Source organism: Mustela nivalis (genome assembly GCF_964662115.1).
Source record: "Mustela nivalis genome assembly, chromosome: 3".
Lineage (NCBI taxonomy): Eukaryota > Metazoa > Chordata > Mammalia > Carnivora > Mustelidae > Mustela > Mustela nivalis.
The window spans coordinates 180295575-180314641 of NC_139022.1; the positions used below are offsets into that span (position 1 = coordinate 180295575).

General features: G+C 49.0%; 1 protein-coding gene across 5 annotated transcripts in view; it reads right to left on the reverse strand.

Annotated features, from left to right (window-relative positions):
- Window positions 1-19067, reverse strand: part of PLEKHG4B (pleckstrin homology and RhoGEF domain containing G4B) — an 82993-nt gene that overhangs the window by 45746 nt on the left and 18180 nt on the right. For all 5 annotated transcript variants that reach the window (XM_082724615.1, XM_082724616.1, XM_082724614.1 and 2 more), the window contains 2 exons: window positions 18062-18259; window positions 1745-2918 (listed from right to left, as the gene is read on the reverse strand). In XM_082724615.1, coding sequence (XP_082580741.1) covers window positions 1745-2918; window positions 18062-18259 — 1372 coding nt within the window. The remainder of the gene's footprint in view (window positions 1-1744; window positions 2919-18061; window positions 18260-19067) is intronic.

Genomic DNA, 19067 nt, shown 5'->3' on the forward strand with positions numbered 1-19067 from the left:
CGTGGCTTCGGCAGGATGCGCCAGCTCAGGCATTTCCTCAAGTTGACGAAGACAGGAGTTCTGGGGCCGCGCCACAGACTGCACTCCAGGGACACGCGTGTGTCCGGGCAGCCAGGATGAAGGGGAAGGTCTGTATCCACAAGCCCCTGGCTACCCACTGGGTGACCCATCTGCCGAGGCCTCTGGGGCTGCCGCCCAGCTTCTCAGGGGTGAAAGCACTGTCCTGGTATCCACAGGACCCCTTCTTCCATGGCTCCGGGGAACCCGCAGGAGGGGCCAGGAGGGGCCGGTGGGGGAAGAATGGGTCTCCCAGGAGGGGGACCCCCACGCCAGGAGAGGGAGATGAGGCTTCGCGCCCACCAGCCCGCAGGGCTCACTCATGCGTGGCTTCTGGAGCTGAGGCGCAGCTCCTCGGGCCCCCAGAGAAATGACTACTTGAGAATGCCACGTCTCAGACGACAAGACCCCCTGACACACAGGGAGCCGGCAGGCCGAACCTGGCTTCCCCACGGTGACGCTGGTTTGTACGAGAGAAACCCACCGCCGCCTGACGCCAGGCACCTTGGGCACCGTCCGACCGCGTGTTCCGTGCTGCTGCCCTGTCCGGAGACACGGAGCCTGCATGTCCACGGACAGCGCCTGCACGGCGGGCACCGCTCACTACAGAGACTTGTACTCGACTGCGTTTCCGAGTGAGGCTCACGGTGAAGACACAGGCTGTCTCCTCACTGACACAAGCTGCGGACGTGAGTTTCCCCGGTGTCGTCCGGCGTTTTCTCCCCAGTACAAACAGGAAAGCTTCGGCCTTGGAACAATGTTCAGGGAGTCACCGCTTCAACTCCAGCTGCAGGGGTGAGTGTTCTCAGAAAGTGCCAACCCCAAGCCGACAGCTTCACGGCAGAACTTCTGTGGTGTTTCCGTGCTGCTCTGCGCCGTTCGGATCCCATCAGAATTTCAGGCGGGGGCTGGCACCCTCGGGAGCAGCAGGCCCATCCCGGGCTGTGAGCCAGGGCCCCGCGGGCCCGGACGGGCAGGCCGGATGTCGCCCACCGGCCCCGCCCCTCCCGGTGCCAGGAGCAAGGCTCACCCCCCCGAGGCCTGTTCTTTCCGCCCCTGAAGTCCCTGCAGAAGTCCCTAACCCTCCAGAGCGACACGGGAGAGACCTCCAGCAGGAAGGGGACAGTCCGGCAGGCTGTGCGGGCCGCCAGGGTCTGTGCAACTCGGGGCTGGTGCTGGTGACCACAAGCATCCAACGTACTCAGAAAAGGAGCGGCCACGCAATGTGGCAGGGGGAGCGGTGACCCCAAAAGGCCGGGTCTGCCCAGAACCTGTGAGTATCACCTTACTTGGAAAAGGGTCTTTGCAGGTGTGCATGATGAAGTGGACGGCGGACGCTGAACCCAAAGCTGGGTGTCCTTGTGAGAGAAAGGAGGGGAAGGCTCGGTGGAGAGACACGTGGGCCGAAGACGTTTGGGTCGGGGGAGCCCTGCGGCTGGAAGGACCCTTCCCTAGAGCCTCTGGAGGGAGAATGGCCCTGCCAGGGCCTTGGTTTCATCCTGCTGGCCCCAGAACCAACGGGAAAGGTGTCTGAAGTCACCTGGTCTGCGGTATTTGCTGTGGCAGCTACAGACACGGAGCACGTGTGGACGCCCTTTCCAGTGGTCCGTGTGGTTGGGGACATGGGGGGGGAGGGGTGCGGGAGCAGGGGTGGGGGGAGTGGGAAGGGCCAGGGGCTGGACCTTACCTGGACTCTGGGCCCCGGAGCGGGGTGAGCGGCCGGAGCGTGCGCCTCTGGTCTCCTCGGCCTGTCCCCCTGGGAGCTCTCCCAGCCCGCTGCCGACTGAGTGGTGAGAGGCCCGCCGGGCGTCGCCTCGCCGGCTCCTGAGGGCCCTGTCCCAGGACCGAGACCTCTGGGGAAGGGTGCTCCTTGTGGCTCCTGGACGTTTTTCCTGACTTGGGATCCCCGTGGAGTCTCCCCAGGGGCTGGGCGTTTCCTTTGGGGCTGGGCCGGCTGCTGTCCCGGCCCGCGTGGTCTGGGAGCCGCAGGCCTCGTCTCCAAGGGACTCTTCAGAACTGGAACCCAGGGGCATGGGGTTCTGCAGCGCCTCCATGTAGGATGTTCTGAACCAACGTTTGCTCTCCACGCTGGCTGTGTCCCTGGGCAACCGCCTTCTGGAGCTTGGGCTGCCCATGTCCTCACAGACAGTGAGGGACTGGGGGTTGTCACTTTTGTCTGTGGCGTCCAGGCTCCTGCTTGGACCTTCCCGGGGGCCCAGCTCTGAGGGCCCAACCCCTACGAGGCCTCCATTGGAGCTCCCACACGGGCTCCGAGGGCCTTCACACCCAGCTCTTCCTGGAGAATGTTGGAGGCTGGGCTGGTCACTGCCAGGGTGTCTTTGGCAGTGGGGCAGGGCTGCGGTGCTACTGGGAGGGGTGGCCTCCCGGGGACGGGTGTTGGCCACTGCGGACGCCGGGGCCAGAGCCGTGGAGGGGCTTTGTGGGGGCGGCCACTCAGGCCCAGGACAGCTGCAGGGGGGCGGGACAGCTCTGAATGTAGGTAGAAAGATGGGGTCTGTGACGCTGCTCCACGGGGTGCGGAAGACGGCGGAGCCTGAGGTCAGCAAGCAGTTTTGTAAGGGGACACTGGTCCGCTCCCCGTTCAGCCATTCCAGGAACTCTCCTGTGAAGACGCAGCCGTACATGGCCTCCGGGACAGTGACTTCCTCTGAGCCCCGTCCAAGCTGGGAGAGGCATTTTAAAACCAGCCTGGCTGACCGCTTCCGCCCTGATGTGACCTGCAGGTAGAAGTCCCCGGGCCTGAGCCTGACTCCGTGGAGGGACGCGAGCTGCACCACCACCTTCTCACGGATGCACAGCGGCCAGCCTTCGTGCACGAAGATGAGGCCTGTGTACCTGGCCTGGGACGAGAGAGGGAAGGTTAGACCTCTGTTTTGGAGCTCCCTGTGGGAGGCTGGGGGGACGTGGGCTGCGGGACAGGAGAGAGAGAGCCGTGGGGGACCGTCCAGGCGGTCCCAGCACAGGCAGCTGGGGGCTCTGGTGAATCTCTCCTGGGAGCTGTCCCCACCCGGGGGAGGGCTGGGCCTCGCATTCTTTCCTCACCAGCCTCAGGCTGAGCTCCACGGCCCTTCTGGCTTTCCCAGGCACCCACAGGCAGGCCCCCGGGAGGAGGGCTACTTCTGGAATCGCAGGGTCGGGGGGCACCATGAGAGGATGGTGGGACCCGTGTGGACACCAACGATATTGGCTGTAGGCTCCTGCCCAATGCGATGGGGTCCTTCCCCTAGTGCGACGGGGCCCGGGAACTTTGCAGCTCGGCTGTGGATTGTGTGGGGCAGCTGTGAAGCACATCTTGGAAAAGAACCTGCTGTGGAAGAGGTTCAGGCTGCAGGACTAAGGCAGACACAGGCAGCGTCTGACAGGGGCGTGAGAACGTCCAGCAGCCTGGGGAACAAGGTGCGGGACCCCTGACGTGTCAGGGACCGCACCTGCAGGTCCCAACCTGGGACCACCTTCTCCCGCACCAACTCAGTCACCACACACCCTGCTTCTCCCCACTCCAGCACTCTTACTGCACAAACATTATTATTATAATAGAGGAGATGAAAAAAAGTAGCCTCATTCTGATCCATCTCAAGCTCTGTGGCTTCCCTTTCCCTTGTGCATGCACGACACACTCCTCTAACCCGCGGGAACGACCCACACATGGCCCCGCAGCCCGCCCTCACCGCCGCGGGCCTGCTGGGGCTCGCCTGTCCTCTGTGGTTGGGGATCTACCGTGCTGCTAGCTCTGTCTACCCTAAACACTAAATGCAGGCAATGTCCCCTGATACCATCTCTTTTTCCTTTGAATTATTGTTTTAGGAAACATTTCTGGGATTAGGGTTAAGGATAAAAGATCACTAATGTCTCTCCTGCTTCTCGGCAGTATGACTACTCTGCCACCCAAAGACCCGCTGCCGGCAGTGACGAGCCAATGTGACGGCGTCACCAGGGCTCCTTGGCCTGAGGCTTGCCACCGAGGAGTCTCATTCTAAATCAGTATATAGACTGTGGATACTGTTGTTTTAATTTGCATTTTGATATGTTTCTTTTCCGTAAAGCTTCTGTATGTATTTCTGTTCCTTTTATGGACTGTGGGCTTGTTTTTGCCCTCTTTGTGTTGTGAGGTTTTTAAAAAAATTTAACAAAACAATAATTTTTTTGTCCTCACCATTAGCAAAAGTTTGCCTGTGTTATGCATTTACTTGTTTTGTAGTCATGTTCCTTTCCTTTCTATAGAAGCTTACGTTTTACACAGTTGAATTTCTTGAATTCTGTGATATCTTTTCTTTCCTTACAACTTAAGTGTTTAAAATCTTACCAAAGGTTGCCTCTTGCATTTATTTTATATGAGTTTGCCTCAGAGTCGAGGTCTAGAAAACAGTGTTTTCATCCATCTGGAGTTGGAAACCATGCCATGAATAACTGTATGTCCCCAAGAGCCAAGGCCTCGTCACCGGGGTTCCTGCCCCGCGCGCCCTAGGCCTTACTAAGGGGTCACCGTCCAGCCTTCTGGGAGCCCACGGCGGGGGCGGGGGCAGGGTCCGGCAAGGATGCAGCTTGTACTTGCCAGGCACCTGGAGCCATACAAGTACATCTTCTGTGCCATCCAGAATGTTCAATGAAATATATTTTTGAATCCAAAATGGTATGCTCTAGTGGTGAGTTTCCTAACACTAAGTTAAAAACTGAGAAAACACGTGATACATGTCATGTAGACACTTCCGAATATGTATAACCTTATCAAAAAATAAAAAAAAACTTATTCTTTCAAAAAAATTCCAATTTTCAAACTGCAAAATAATACCTGTGTATTGCAAAACCTGGAGGGCTCAGAAACAATCCCCACATCAACCCCCAGAGGTCAGTGTTGGTGACATTTATGTGTGTTTCGTGTCATTATTTTCCCCGTGTATTTCTTTTTTTTTTTTTTTTTTTTTTTTAACTTTTTATTTTTTATAAACATATATTTTTATCCCCAGGGGTACAGGTCTGTGAATCACCAGGTTTACACACTTCACAGCACTCACCAAAGCACATACCCTCCCCAATGTCCATAATCCCACCCCCTTCTCCCAAACCCCCTCCCCCCAGCAACCCTCAGTTTGTTTTGTGAGATTAAGAGTCACTTATGGTTTGTCTCCCTCCCAATCCCATCTTGTTTCATTTATTCTTCTCCTACCCACTTAAGCCTCCATGTTGCATCACCACTTCCTCATATCAGGGAGATCATATGATAGTTGTCTTTCTCTGCTTGACTTATTTCGCTAAGCATGATACGTTCTAGTTCCATCCATGTTGTCGCAAATGGCAAGATTTCATTTCTTTTGATGGCTGCATAGTATTCCATTGTGTATATATACCACATCTTCTTGATCCATTCATCTGTTGATGGACATCTAGGTTCTTTCCATAGTTTGGCTATTGTGGACATTGCTGCTATAAACATTCGGGTGCACGTGCCCCTTTGGATCACTACATTTGTATCTTTAGGGTAAATACCCAATAGTGCAATTGCTGGGTCATAGGGCAGTTCTATTTTCAACATTCTGAGGAACCTCCATGCTGTTTTCCAGAGTGGCTGCACCAGCTTGCATTCCCACCAACAGTGTAGGAGGGTTCCCCTTTCTCCACATCCTCGCCAGCATCTGTCATTTCCTGACTTGTTGATTTTAGCCATTCTGACTGGTGTGAGGTGATATCTCATTGTGGTTTTGATTTGTATTTCCCTGATGCCGAGTGATAGGGAGCACTTTTTCATGTGTCTGTTGGCCATCTGGATGTCTTCTTTGCAGAAATGTCTGTTCATGTCCTCTGCCCATTTCTTGATTGGATTATTTGTTCTTTGGGTGTTGAGTTTGCTAAGTTCTTTATAGATTCTGGACACTAGTCCTTTATCTGATATGTCGTTTGCAAATATCTTCTCCCATTCTGTCAGTTGTCTTTTGATTTTGTTAACTATTTCCTTTGCTGTGCAAAAGCTTTTGATCTTGATGAGATCCCAATAGTTCATTTTTTCCCTTGCTTCCCTTGCCTTTTGCGTTGTTCCTAAGAAGATGTTGCTGCGGCAGAGGTCGAAGAGGTTGCTGCCTGTGTTCTCCTCAAGGATTTTGATGGATTCCTTTCGCACATTGAGGTCCTTCATCCATTTTGAGTCTATTTTTGTGTGTGGTGTAAGGAAATGGTCTAATTTCATTTTTCTGCATGTGGCTGTCCAATTTTCCCAGCACCATTTATTGAAGAGGCTGTCTTTTTTCCATTGGACATTCTTTCCTGCTTTGTCGAAGATGAGTTGACCATAGATTTGAGGGTCTATTTCTGGGCTCTCTATTCTGTTCCATTGATCTATGTGTCTGTTTTTGTGCCAGTACCATGCTGTCTTGATGATGACAGCTTTGTAATAGAGCTTGAAGTCCGGAATTGTGATGCCACCAACGTTGGCTTTCTTTTTCAATATCCCTTTGGCTATTCGAGGTCTTTTCTGGTTCCATATAAATTTTAGCATTATTTGTTCCATTTCTTTGAAAAAGATGGATGGTACTTTGATAGGAATTGCATTAAATGTGTAGATTGCTTTAGGTAGCATAGACATTTTCACAATATTTATTCTTCCAATCCAGGAGCATGGAACATTTTTCCATTTCTTTGTGTCTTCCTCAATTTCTTTCATGAGTACTTTATAGTTTTCTGAGTATAAATTCTGTGTCTCTTTGGTTAGGTTTATTCCTAGGTATCTTATGGTTTTATTTCTAACGGTCGCAAGCCCATCACACACGTACGACAGTGCATGGTAGCAGCATTTCCTGTGCTGTGAGAAACTCTTCACACAGACCATTGTTAGATACATACTCCCCCCTCCCCAGCGTTTTGCTCGAATTAAAACACCAAGCCCATCGCTGGGACTGGAGCCCCACCTGGGGGTCACATACTTCTGCAGGATCTGAGGCCACAGAAGTTGAAGGGTGTGGCCATGTGGGGCACCTGGGAGGCCCCCTGGGGCACACAAGTATGGCCAGTGTCCTTGCTGTGTGACCAGAGCCCGCCCCATCCTGGACACGAAGGTCCCGGAATCGTCCATTCCTGGGTCTAGCAGCAATGAGAATCCCAAGGGCCACCATGGAGAGAAGTTCAACTTGGGCTGTGGTCTAAAGGAATGCAGGGGCCCAGGAACGAGCTTCATGACAAAAAGTTCTGGAAGCAGAGGGGCCAAGGCCAACGGTCACTGGCAGGGGCCCCCTTCTTGGAGGTTCTGCGTGGACTCAGCGTGGAGAGTGTGGCAGGGCTGTGTAGCTCTGGCACGCCCCATCCCGGCCTCTCTTCTGTCCAGATCCCACAAGGCATGGCTGGAAGAAGCCTTGTGGCGGGGGTGGTGCCGCCAGGCCGCTTGGCTCTGCTCCTTGCCCGCTGCCAGCTGCGACCACGCCGGAGTGGAGCTTCAGCCCCGGCAGCAGAGGTTCCATTAGGCGGCAAGGTGCCCAGTGTCTGTTGCCGGCACCGCCAGTCCCCGCTGTGGGATGCAGACGCCGTGCCGCGGCCTTGAGCAGCTGACTGGGACAACGCGACCGTTTTCCACCAGCACGCCGCACGCATCATGGCATCGAACCTGACCCCACGAGATCCTCTGGGCCTCAGGTCACAAGATGCCCGGTGACAGCGATGGAGAGGATGAACCCGCCCAGCGAAACGGGAAGGAGACAGGTCCCACGGCCGGAGCAGAGGCTCAGCAGCGGCTCAGCGACCCCTTCAAGAACCAGGTGCTCTTGTTTCAGAGCCGCTGTGTACCCGTGTTTCATCCTGGTGCTGGTCACTGTACCCGAGCAGGGCGAAGTGGCTTCATGTGTGCTTCCTTTCGAGGGGACACGCTTTCATAAGCATCTCAGCCCAGCAGACATCTCCTTATCTGTCGCTGGCAATAAGGGAGCCAGTGATCGCCCCCGGTTACAGGGCATGCTGGGAAGGTGGAGGTCTCTGCCGTGGGAGGCAGCAAGAGATGTGGGTCGGAGTGACCATAAGCTGCCTGCCGATATGCGTCTGCACAGACGAACAAAATCAAGCATCAGAGCGATGACTGCTCTGGGTCTCATAGAACTTGAGACCCTGCATCGTCCTCCCCCAGAGCCTGTGGTCTTTACCCCTGTCCAGGACTGCTGAGCACGGCCACCCCGACAGTCCCAGTGCAGGCTGATGAGTGGTGAGCGCCGACTACTGCGGGGTCGCAGAGCACAGAGATTCTGCACAGGCTCGGTCAGGGGCGGGAGCTGGAGAGCAGAGCCGTGGCTCTCCTGGCCTGTGAGAGGTAGCAGGACTTCAGCCAGGTGCCAGGGGACCGGAACGGGGAGGGCGGGCCCAGGGACGAGTGACCGTGGGCATGGTGCACGGATGGATCAAAGCTCTCTGGGTTTTAAGATGAGTTTGTCTCCAATTGCTGGGAAGTCTGGAGGAGAGAAGCTTCAGACCTGGTCCAAGTAGGGGCCCCAAAGCTGTCCCTGGCGCTCTGTTTCTCTCCCTTGTCCCACTTGGCTTCGCTGGGCAGACAGGCCGGGTCAAGGTGCAAATCCTCCTGTCACAGGAAGAGAGTAGCAGGAGGATTTCTTGTTCTCGGCATCTTGACAAGAGCCCGCGAGCACTAACTGGGTGTCTCGGGCCGTTCAAGCTGCTGTAACAAAAATACCATAGATGGGGTAACTTTAAAAACAGAAATTTCTTTCTCACTGTCCTGGAGCCTGGGAGTCCAGGATCAAGGTGTTGGCAGGTGTGTTGTCTGGCCAGGGCCAGCTTCCTGGTTCAAAGATGACCAGATTTTGCCATGTCCTCGCATGCGGCAGAAGGAGCAAGGGTGCTCTCTGGACAAGCATGAACGTGGTTGACTGAGTCGCTTCCCAGAGGTCCCACTTGGTAACGCCATCGCTGTGGAAGGGAGGTTTCACCAGACACGTTTCGTGGGGGACACAAACATTCAGTCGTAGCGCGTAGACCCTGTGCCTCACAGACATCATGTGACCCTATAAGTAACCGTCTCCTTCTGGGCTCCCTCTCCGTCCCACTGGCTACTTGGACTCTCGTGAGATTCCGCAGGAATTTTAGGATAGAGTTTTCTATTTCTGCAAAAGACATTGCTGTGGGCGCCTGGGTGGCTCAGTGGTTAAGCCGCTGCCTTTGGCTCAGGTCATGATCTCAGGGTCCTGGGATCGAGTCCCGCATCGGGCTCTCTGCTTGGCAGGGAGCCTGCTTCCTCCTCTCTCTCTCTGCCTGCCTCTCTGCCTGCTTGTGATCTCTCTCTGTCAAATAAATAAATAAAATCTTTAAAAAAAAAAAAAAAAAAAAGACATTGCTGTGACTTTGAGAGAGATGGCAAACAGTGTTGCCTAACGCTGTTGAACAGTGTTGAACCCTCCAGCCCATGAACACAGGGTCTTTCTATGTCTCAAGCCTTCCTGTATTTTCCTTCAGCCACATTCTGCAGTTGTCTGGATACAAGTCTTTCATATCTTTGTTTAAATTTATTCCTAGGTATCTTACTCATTTGGAAGCTATGATAAATTATTTTTAGTTTATTTTTGAAAGAGTTTATGTATTTATGAGAGAGAGAGAGCGTGCGCGTGCACGTGAGCACAGGGAGGCAAAAGGGACACGCAGACTGTGCTAAGGGGGGTGCCTGACCTCACAACCTTGAGATCATGACTTGAGGTGAAACGAAGAACCAGAGGCTTAAATGACGAGGCATCCTACTTTTTTTAAAGAAAGATTTTATTGATTGATCGATCGATTGATTGATTTAGAGAGTACCTGTGCATGAGCAAGGGGAGGGGCAGAGGGAGAGGGAGAGAGAGTATCTCCAGTAGACTCTGAGCCGACTTGTCTGACAGTAAGACCACCACCGAACTTCCCATGTGTAATGGAGTATCTTTTCCCGTCAGCCTTTGCATGTCTTCATAGCTAAAGGGCATTCCTTATAACCAGCATTTAGGTGGTCTTGCCTTTTCCTTTGAGTCTCACAATATCGGCCTTTCAGTTGGAACTTTAGTTCCTTTAACTACATTTACTATAATTACAAATACGGTTGGATTAAATCTGTCACCTTTGCATGGACTCTCTATTAGCCCGTCGTTCCTTCATTCTCCTTTTATTCTCTCTTCTATGTTTTGGATCCATTTCTCTCCTCTGCTGATTTTTTATTGTTTTCAGTAGTCGCTGTCAAGATTACCACATGCGTCTCTAACTCATCACGATACTATTCAAGTTACACTTTGTTACTTTAATCAATGTAAAGGGGCGCCTGGGTGGCTCAGTGGGTTAAGCCTCTGCCTTCAGCTCAGGTCATGATCTCAGGGTCCTGGGATCGAGTCCCGCATCGGGCTCTCTGCTCAGCGAGGAGCCTGCTTCCTCCTCTCTCCCTGCCTGCCTCTCTGCCTGCTTGTGATCTCTGTCTGTCAAATAAATAAATAAAATATTTAAAAAGAAAACAAAAAACAAAAAACAAACAAAACAAAAAAACAATGTAAGAACATATAGTTCAGTTTACTTCCTTCCATACTTTGTGTTTCTGTTGTCATATTCTTAAAAATTTTATTTTCATTCCAGTTTGTTAACATACAGCGTAATACCAGCTTCAGGGTTACGGTTTAGTACCTACCGCGCTGCTGCCCGTCCCACGCTCACCCCGTCCCATCGCCGCCTCACTCACGCTCCCACTGTCTCCTTTCTGGAAGCCATCAGCATATTCTCCAACGTTCGGAACCTGTTTCTTGGTTGGTCTCTCTTGTTTTCTTCTTTGCTCATTTGTTTTGTTTCTTAACTGCCACACGTGAGTGAGATCACAAGGTATTTGTCTTTCTCAGACTGATTTTGCTCAGCGTGATACTGTCTAGCTCCACTGATGCTGTTGGAAATGGCAAGATTTCATTTTGTTTTATGGCTGAGTGATATCCTGGCGTGTGTGCGCGCACGCGTGTGTGTGTGCACATGCGTGTGTGCGTGTGTGCATGTGTGCACGCGTGCGCGTGTGCGCTCTACATCTTCTTTATCCGTTCTTCTATCAGTGGACCCTTGGGCTGCTTCCATAGTTGGGCTATTATAAATAATGCGATAAACATAAGGGTGCATGTATGTCTCTGAATTAATGTTTTCATGTTCTTTGGATAAATACTGAACCATCGATTACGGAGTCGTAGGGCAGCTCTATTTTCAGCTTTCTGAGGAACCTCCACGCTGTTTTCCAGAGTGGCTGCACCAGCTTGCATTCCCACCACCAGTGTAAGAGGGTCCCCTTTCTCCACATCCTCACCAATATGTGTTCTTGTGTTGCTGATTTTCGCCGTTCTGACTGGTGTGAGGTGGTGTCTCACTGTGGTTTTGATTTGTATTTCTCTGATGCCGAGTGATGCTGAGTATCTTTTCTATATCTATATCTGTCTGTTGCCTGTCTGCATGTCTTTGGAGAAATGTCTGTTTATGAATTCTGCCTATTTTAATCAGATTATTTGTTTTTTGGGGGGGGTGCAGCATTGTATAACTTCTATATATACCAATATTTTGGCTATTAAGCTCCTAATGGATATGATTCCTAAACGCCCTCGCCCATCAGCAGGTTCCCTTTTCGTTTTGTCAGTTGTTCGCTTCCCTGTGCAGATAGCTTCTTATTTTGATGAAGTCCCAATAGTTTATTTTTGCTTTTATTTCCCTTGACTTAGGAGACATTCCTAGGAAAATGTTCCTATAACCTGTGTTAGAGAGATTACTGCCTGTGCTCTTTTCTAGGATTTTCCCAGTTTCAGGTCTCACATTTAGGGTTAGGGCCACAGAGCTTCACAGGCAAACTCTACCAAACCCTTAAAGAAGCGTTAATCCCTATTGTTCTCAAATTAGTCCAAGTAGAGAAGAGGAAGGAAAATCCCCAAATTCATTGCTTGAGGCTGGCTTTACGCTGACTCCCAAACCAGATAAAGGCACAACAGAAAGAGAGCTACAGGCCAATGTCTTGGATATTGGATGTAAAAATCCTCAAGAAAACACTAGCAAACCAAATCCTACAATACATTAAAAAATACCTTTCACCATGATCTAGTGGATCTATTTCTGGTTGCAAGGGTGGTTCAATATTTGCAAATCAACCAACATGCTACACTGCACCAGTGAGACAAAGGATAAGACCATACAATCGTTTCAGTAGATGCAGAGGAAGCATCAGAGTAAGTACAACATCTGTTCATGATAAAACCCTCCAGGGAGTAGGTGTAGAGGGAACAGAGCTAACATTACTGGTGACAGATTGAGAGCTTTCCCCCTAAAGTCAGGAACAAGACAGGGAAAATCCAGTCTCGCCACTGTAATTCAAGGTAGCACTGGAAGTCCTGGCCACAGCAGTCAGACAACGAAAAGTAATAAAAGACATCCAAATCCATGAGGTAGAAGTAAAGCTTCCACTATCTGCAGACGACATGACACTACATATAGAAAACCTGAAAGACTCCACCAAAAGATGACTAGAACTGATAAATGAATTCAGTGAGGGTGAGGGATATGAAATCAATGTACAGAAATCTGTTGCATTTATATGCACTAATGATAAAGCAGCAGAAAGTTAAGAAAACAATTCTATTTACAATTGCACCAAAAACAATATCTAGGGATGAACCTAACCAAGAGGTGGAAGACCTCTACCCCAAGAACTACAGAACGCTGACAAGAGAAGTGGAAGACGACACAAGGAGCTGGAGACATCCACGCTCATGGTTTGGAGGAACAAGTATTGTAAAATGTCCACACTACCCAAAGGGACCTACACATTCAACACCGTCCCTACCAAAACACCAGCAGCATCTTTCATGGGGCTGGAACAGTCCTAAAGTGTGTGTGGAACCACAAAGACCCCGAATAGCCAGAGCAACCTTGAAAAAGAAAAACAAAGCCCAGGTAATACAGTTGAGACTTCAAGCTCTATTACAAAGCTGTCATAACCAAAACAGTGTGGTTCTGGCACAGAAGCAGATACATAGATTAAGGGGACAAACGGAAAACGGACCACTGCCATTCACCATACACGCACATCGACTCCAGATGGCTGAGGACCTACATGTAAGGCTAGACTGAAATGTCTTACGTTCGGTTTCTTCCCGTCTGAGCACGCATGGTCCTTCCCCGTTACGGCTGCTCTTCCTTTGCTCTCCCCGTGGTCTCGGTAACTGGCCCTGGGCGTTCTCATGCAGAGCTTAGGAAGTCGTTGTCTCTCCACGATTTAGTTAGGTCTTTGTGTATCAACAGCTGTCAGATGGCTTTAAAGGAAAGGATAACTTTTCTTTTATGTAGGATTTTTCTGGTTGGTTTTAGCAGCAGGAAAATTCTCACACACTTCTATACCTACCTAGAAACAGGGCTCACCCGCTGACCAGCCAATTTCCTTTGTTATCCTCTGACCCTTCCTCTACTCAGGAGTACACGTACAATTTTCCAAATGTCAGGGTGGTGTTGTTATCACTGATCTGCAGTTTTATCGCACCGGTCTTCCCACAGCCGTCCTCTGGATTTATTGCCATCTACGACTAATGGCCAGTTCTGGTCAATTTCAGTAAATGCACAGAATAAAAGTGCAAGTTCTCTAATATTCTCTAGTTTTATACACTCTTGAAGTACATGTACATCCCCTAATTGTAAAATTTGACCGGAATTTTATCAAATTTTGGAAACCATTCCATGTGTACTTGGAAGATGTATACTCTAAGATTTAATTTTATTTTCCTTATTGTGGTCCCCTGCCCCTGCTTCCCTGTGTCATGCAAACATTCTATTTTTATAACTTTCTGACTACTTTTAACTTCCCCAGACATTTTTTGAGCCAAACTGTAATGAAATAAAGTTACAAATAAGCTAATGAGTGACTCTAAAGTGACTGTATATCTATAAAGTAACTATATAGTAACTATAAAGTTACTATAAAGTAACAAGTGACTCTATATCTATAAAGGGAAGGAAGAATGGTAGTTGTTGGAATATTAGGTTAACATGACAACTTACCTTAAAATTAATATGATTAGTTTGCTCTCTAAGCTACATACTCTGACAATAGCAGGTGAACAGATAAAAACTGCCTTGATTTATATTAACTAAAATATGTTTACATTCATAGTTGTTGAGATAAGTTCATTTTCTCCTATGTCATACACAGGATCAAATTTTAATTTCTTTATTAAAGAGAAAAAAGCACTATAACTATACAAACGGTGAAGATAACACTAAGTTTCATTTTGTGCTATTTGTACTTGGAAGTATGCACTTATATTAAATAGTAGTATTATTCATACGGGCTTTTCAGAAATCAGCAATTTTGTAAGTGGGAAGGGGGATGACTAATGATTAAAATGAAAGGAAAAAGAAACTTAACAGAAGAAAGAAGGCAAAACATTAGGTCAAAATAGGTTTCAAAACACAACTTTGAAAGGGGACAGGCATTTTTGTTCCCTGTGCTGTGGGTGATCTCTGTTTCTTATCAATCAATACCCTTTAAATTTGCAAAAGGTACATAATCTCAAAGGAAAATATCCTCTGCATAGACTACTTCATACAAAGAAACAAATCTAGGACATCCTTGGTCATTTCTCGACCATGGTCATTCTAGGTTAAAGACTTTCTAAGAAGACGCCCAGGTGTTTCTTTCAGTTGGTTAAGCAACTGCCTCCAGGTTAGGTCATGATCTCAGGGTCCTGGGATTGAGCCCCGCTTCGGGCTCCCTGCTCAGCCGGGAGTCTGCTTCTCCCTCTGCGGCTCCCTCTGCTTGCATGCTCTTTCTCTGTCTCTCTGTTAAATAACATAAATAAAACCTTTAAAAAATTCCAAAGAATTTAATAAATCAAAGTAGTCCAGTGATAGTTTTTTTCAAAGCCCTACTTCAGTATCAACGGAGTAATAAAAGGTATTGATTAATAAAGATCTTACACCTTTTTTGAAATTAAATACTACTTATTTAATTTAGGGAAGCTCTTTTATCTGAGCTGTACAAAGACCTACTAACCCTATGGAAAGTCCTCATACTTGGTGCCTAACACCGTCTGCACTCTTACCACTGTGGTATAGGAGGTAAAGGAATCCTTTTCTCCCTGAAAGCGTAGGGGGTAACTCTGTATACATTTCAAATGAGATAATTAATAAACTGTGCTACATTTAAAGTTTCCCATATTACAACGGGGCACACAGGGCTGTTTCAGATTGCAGCTGTTTTCCAGAACGCTGTAATCAGTGAATATTGTCAGAGCTGCAGCACGGAGCAGGAGGCCTCCCGAAGACTTGGTATCGGGGGAAGCCCACGTTGCTGGACCCACTGAGAGAGCTCCTGGGTCTTCTCAGGTGTGGACAGCTGGGCACAGGCGTCTTGCAAGTGTCATTCACAAGCACATGATCAAAACACTAGCCAAACCGTGTCTCCATTTCTTGAGCTAAATCCTCCATGTTTTGTAGATCTTCACCCTTGAACTTCAGGTCCACGAAGTAGCCTGCGATGGTCTTGGCATTTTTCCCAAGATGGCTTCCTACAACTCATGTTCGACGGCTTTATAACTAGGATGCAGGGCTCAGTTTGTGGGTTCGAGTTACCTATGTCCCTGACACAGATCGTTCCTTCCTGGAGGACTGTTCGGGCAGCACCCACAAGGCTGACCCACGGGTGGCCTCCGTACTCACCACACAGGGGCATACTGTGACCAGACATGAGCACTTCTGGCGCTTCCTTTGACACACAGTGACCCTTATGTCCACTGCACTTGATGACTCTTTTTAGAACACAGAGTATGTGGCGCAGGACTTTGGAAATAGTTAGGCTTAAGTTCCATGAATTACCTTCTCAGTTCATTTACTCCAACACCAGAAAGTCTCACAGGTGCCATGAAGCAATGCTTGTCTGAAGGGTGCGGTGGGTACCGGACCCCTGCTCGTTTGGGGAGCCCAGCGCACTGCAGCAGCCGCTGACCCGCACACCCCAGTGCACAGCTCAAGATCTCGCTTCCCAGCAGCTCACCGCACTATACCTACCACTTGGCTGGCAGTGGTTTTAAGACTGCCTTGAAAACAACCAACAGAAAAGATATCCCAAGACCTTTTTCCTCCAAACAAATCTATGGCTTTAAAGCAATCTTAGTCAAAACTCCTAAAAAGTTTTGCATAAATCAACGGATTCTCAATTTTATATAGATATGCAAAGAAACTAGAATAACTAAACAATTTTAAAAAGGAAGAACAAAGTGTTTGGCCTTGGAGACCTTACAGCGGCTGATTTCAGGACTCACTATAAAGGGTCAGTAATCAAAACCATGGTACTGGAGGAAAGAGGAAAGGTCAGTGGAACAGAACAGAGTCTCAGAACAGATGCACACTTGTACTGACAGTTCATGTTCAACAAAGTTGCCTGGGTGCCAACGGAGAAAAGATGGCCCTTTCAACAAATGGTGTTGAAGCAGGATAGACATAGGCAAAAACAAACTTGATGCTTACCTCACACCATATATAAAAAGTAACTCAAAATGGATCTTAGGCCTAAAAGAAAGTTTTTAGACAGGACACAGAAAGCAAAAAAAAAAAAAAAAAAAAATAGAGAACTTCATCACCATTAAACACTTTGACTCTTCCAAAAACAATACTAAGGAAATTAAAAGGTAAGCCACAGATTGGGAGAAAATATTTGCAAACTATATATATGATAAAGAACTTGTATCCAAAATATGTAAAGAACTCTGAGAACTCACTGAGAAGATGCTGCAGACGCCTGTCAGTGAGTGCTCTCCTTAGGTTTCATGCCGTGTACTTTGTTTGCCTAACCCCAGTCCTGGCCCTTCCAGACAAAAATCTGCTTTTGTGACCTTATATATTTGGAATTATCTGATTGGATATTAAAAAAATACATCAAGTTATTTTAATGAAGAAAAAGAATAAATGACAATCCAGTGTTTAAGATGGATAAAAGATTAGAATCGACACGTCACAAGGAGGGTATACGAAAGAAGTCCAGGAAGAGAGACATCACGTCTGCAGCTGTCACCGAGTTGCAGACCATACCACGACGTTGCATGGGACACCCCTGCACATGTGACGGGGCGGGTGGAACTGAAGAGGCTGACAACAGCAGGTTTGGGTGAGGGTGCCACGCACCGGAAGCTCTCCACAGCCCCTGATGGGAGTGCACGATGGTGTGGCCAGTTGGAAAAGAGTTTTGAAGTGGCCCAGCAATCACACTTTCTGCTATTTACCCCAGAAGACAAGCTCACGCAGATTCCTGTACGCAAAGGGTTATGGTGATTTTATACATAATATTCTAAAACTAGAAGCCACCTAAATGTCTATCAATCCATGAATTGGTAAACAAATTGTGGTACAGTCTGTACAATGGGAAACCACTCAGGAGAAAAAAACCCAGAAACAAACTAAGCACCTAAGAAGTGTGTTAGGCTGGGTGTAAAGACTCCGGTGAAAGTTCACTGGAGGAACCAGAACGGACACCTGTGGACGGAACGGGCTGTACCGCCGGGGGCCCGAAGTCCCGTTTGTGGAACACGGAGCCTTACTTCCTCATCATTTGGGACCAAGAAAAAAGGAGCCAGACTCCAGAGGAAAAGAGTTGAGCCAGTACCCTTACGGACCTCAAAACTGGAGTGGACTGGGCAGATCTCTCCATTTGTGGAATTAAACTCTAAGAAAAGTGGCTGAGGTTAACTTCACAACTTCCTTTCAGAAAGAAAACAACAAATCCTCACTTGAACGATCTCTGCTTTGATTACTGGTTTAATTTCCTGTTCTCTGCCTCCGTCACTGGTGTCCTTCCCTGTGCTCAGCTTAAATATTTTCTGGTACCAAGCAACACGTTGCCTGTCTCTTCCCTACAGTCAAGGGCAGGAAGGTGTCACCTGCGGGGGACGGTCTCACAGGTCTCCTTCTGCAGGGAAAACCATCACATAGGCTCTGTCCCCTGAGAGGAGGGTCCCACGCAGGTTCTGGCCCCTGCAGGGCCCCTGCAGGTACTCACACAGGCTTCCTGCTGCAGGTGCTGAAGAGCCCTCTTGGCTGGGATGAGGAAGTCAGTGAGGCAGCGCAGCCCATCCCCACCGTGGAGTCTCTCCGCCACGCTGAAGAGCTGCCAGAGAACCGTGGCTGCCGTGGCCTCAAAAGGTGGGTAGAGGGCAGACAGTGTGTTCTGGATATAGGTGTCAAGGGATTCCAGACCCTGAAATGCAAGAGAGGACCAGGTACTTTAAGACAGTGATGAAGACGGGTGCGGAGGACACTCCCCCCAGGCTGGCCACGGAAGCCTCCACTTTTCGGGCTCTGTCTTCTCTCTGGATATTTTAGCAGTCTCTGTGGGACAGGAAGGTACCAGCAAACCCATAGCATAGTAGGGGTTCCTCTTGGAGCAAGCTCCTGGTCCTCCGGTCGTCGCACAGCAGCAGCGTACTGTGGATCTGCCCCGGCCCGCGAGGGGACCCTACATAACACTGTCGGTGGGGGCGCTGCTGCTGTCACAGGAGGCACAATCAAGGTCCACCCCATCAGATTCTGAAATGTGCACCTGAAATGCTGTATTTTAGGGTTATCCGTGGAGCATGTGGGATTTCTCAGGGGGCACTCCTGGGTCTGCAGGGAATGGGGGAGGTCCCCATGTCAAGGACAGAGCTGGTCCACATGTAACTTAATAAGAAAACGTCATCCACAGCAAAGACATTTTGACTGTATTGATAATTTTTTTTAAAAACCATTAGGGCATCGCTTATCAAAACCACAGAATTGTACCCATTTGGTCATTCTGAAAGCAGTTTCCTTGGTACCTGATTTGCTCTTCATGTTTTCATGCAACAAAGTCTTATGTAAAGACAGAATGCTTTTAGTATAAAAGATGTTTAATGCTGTTTTTAGATGTAACATTTCCTGAGGAAATACCACAGGGTTCATTTGTTTAGGGAAAAAAACCCACAAGGCTACAATAACAGTTAAAAGTCAAAAAGGTTAAAATTGTGAAATCGATTTTTAATGGGACA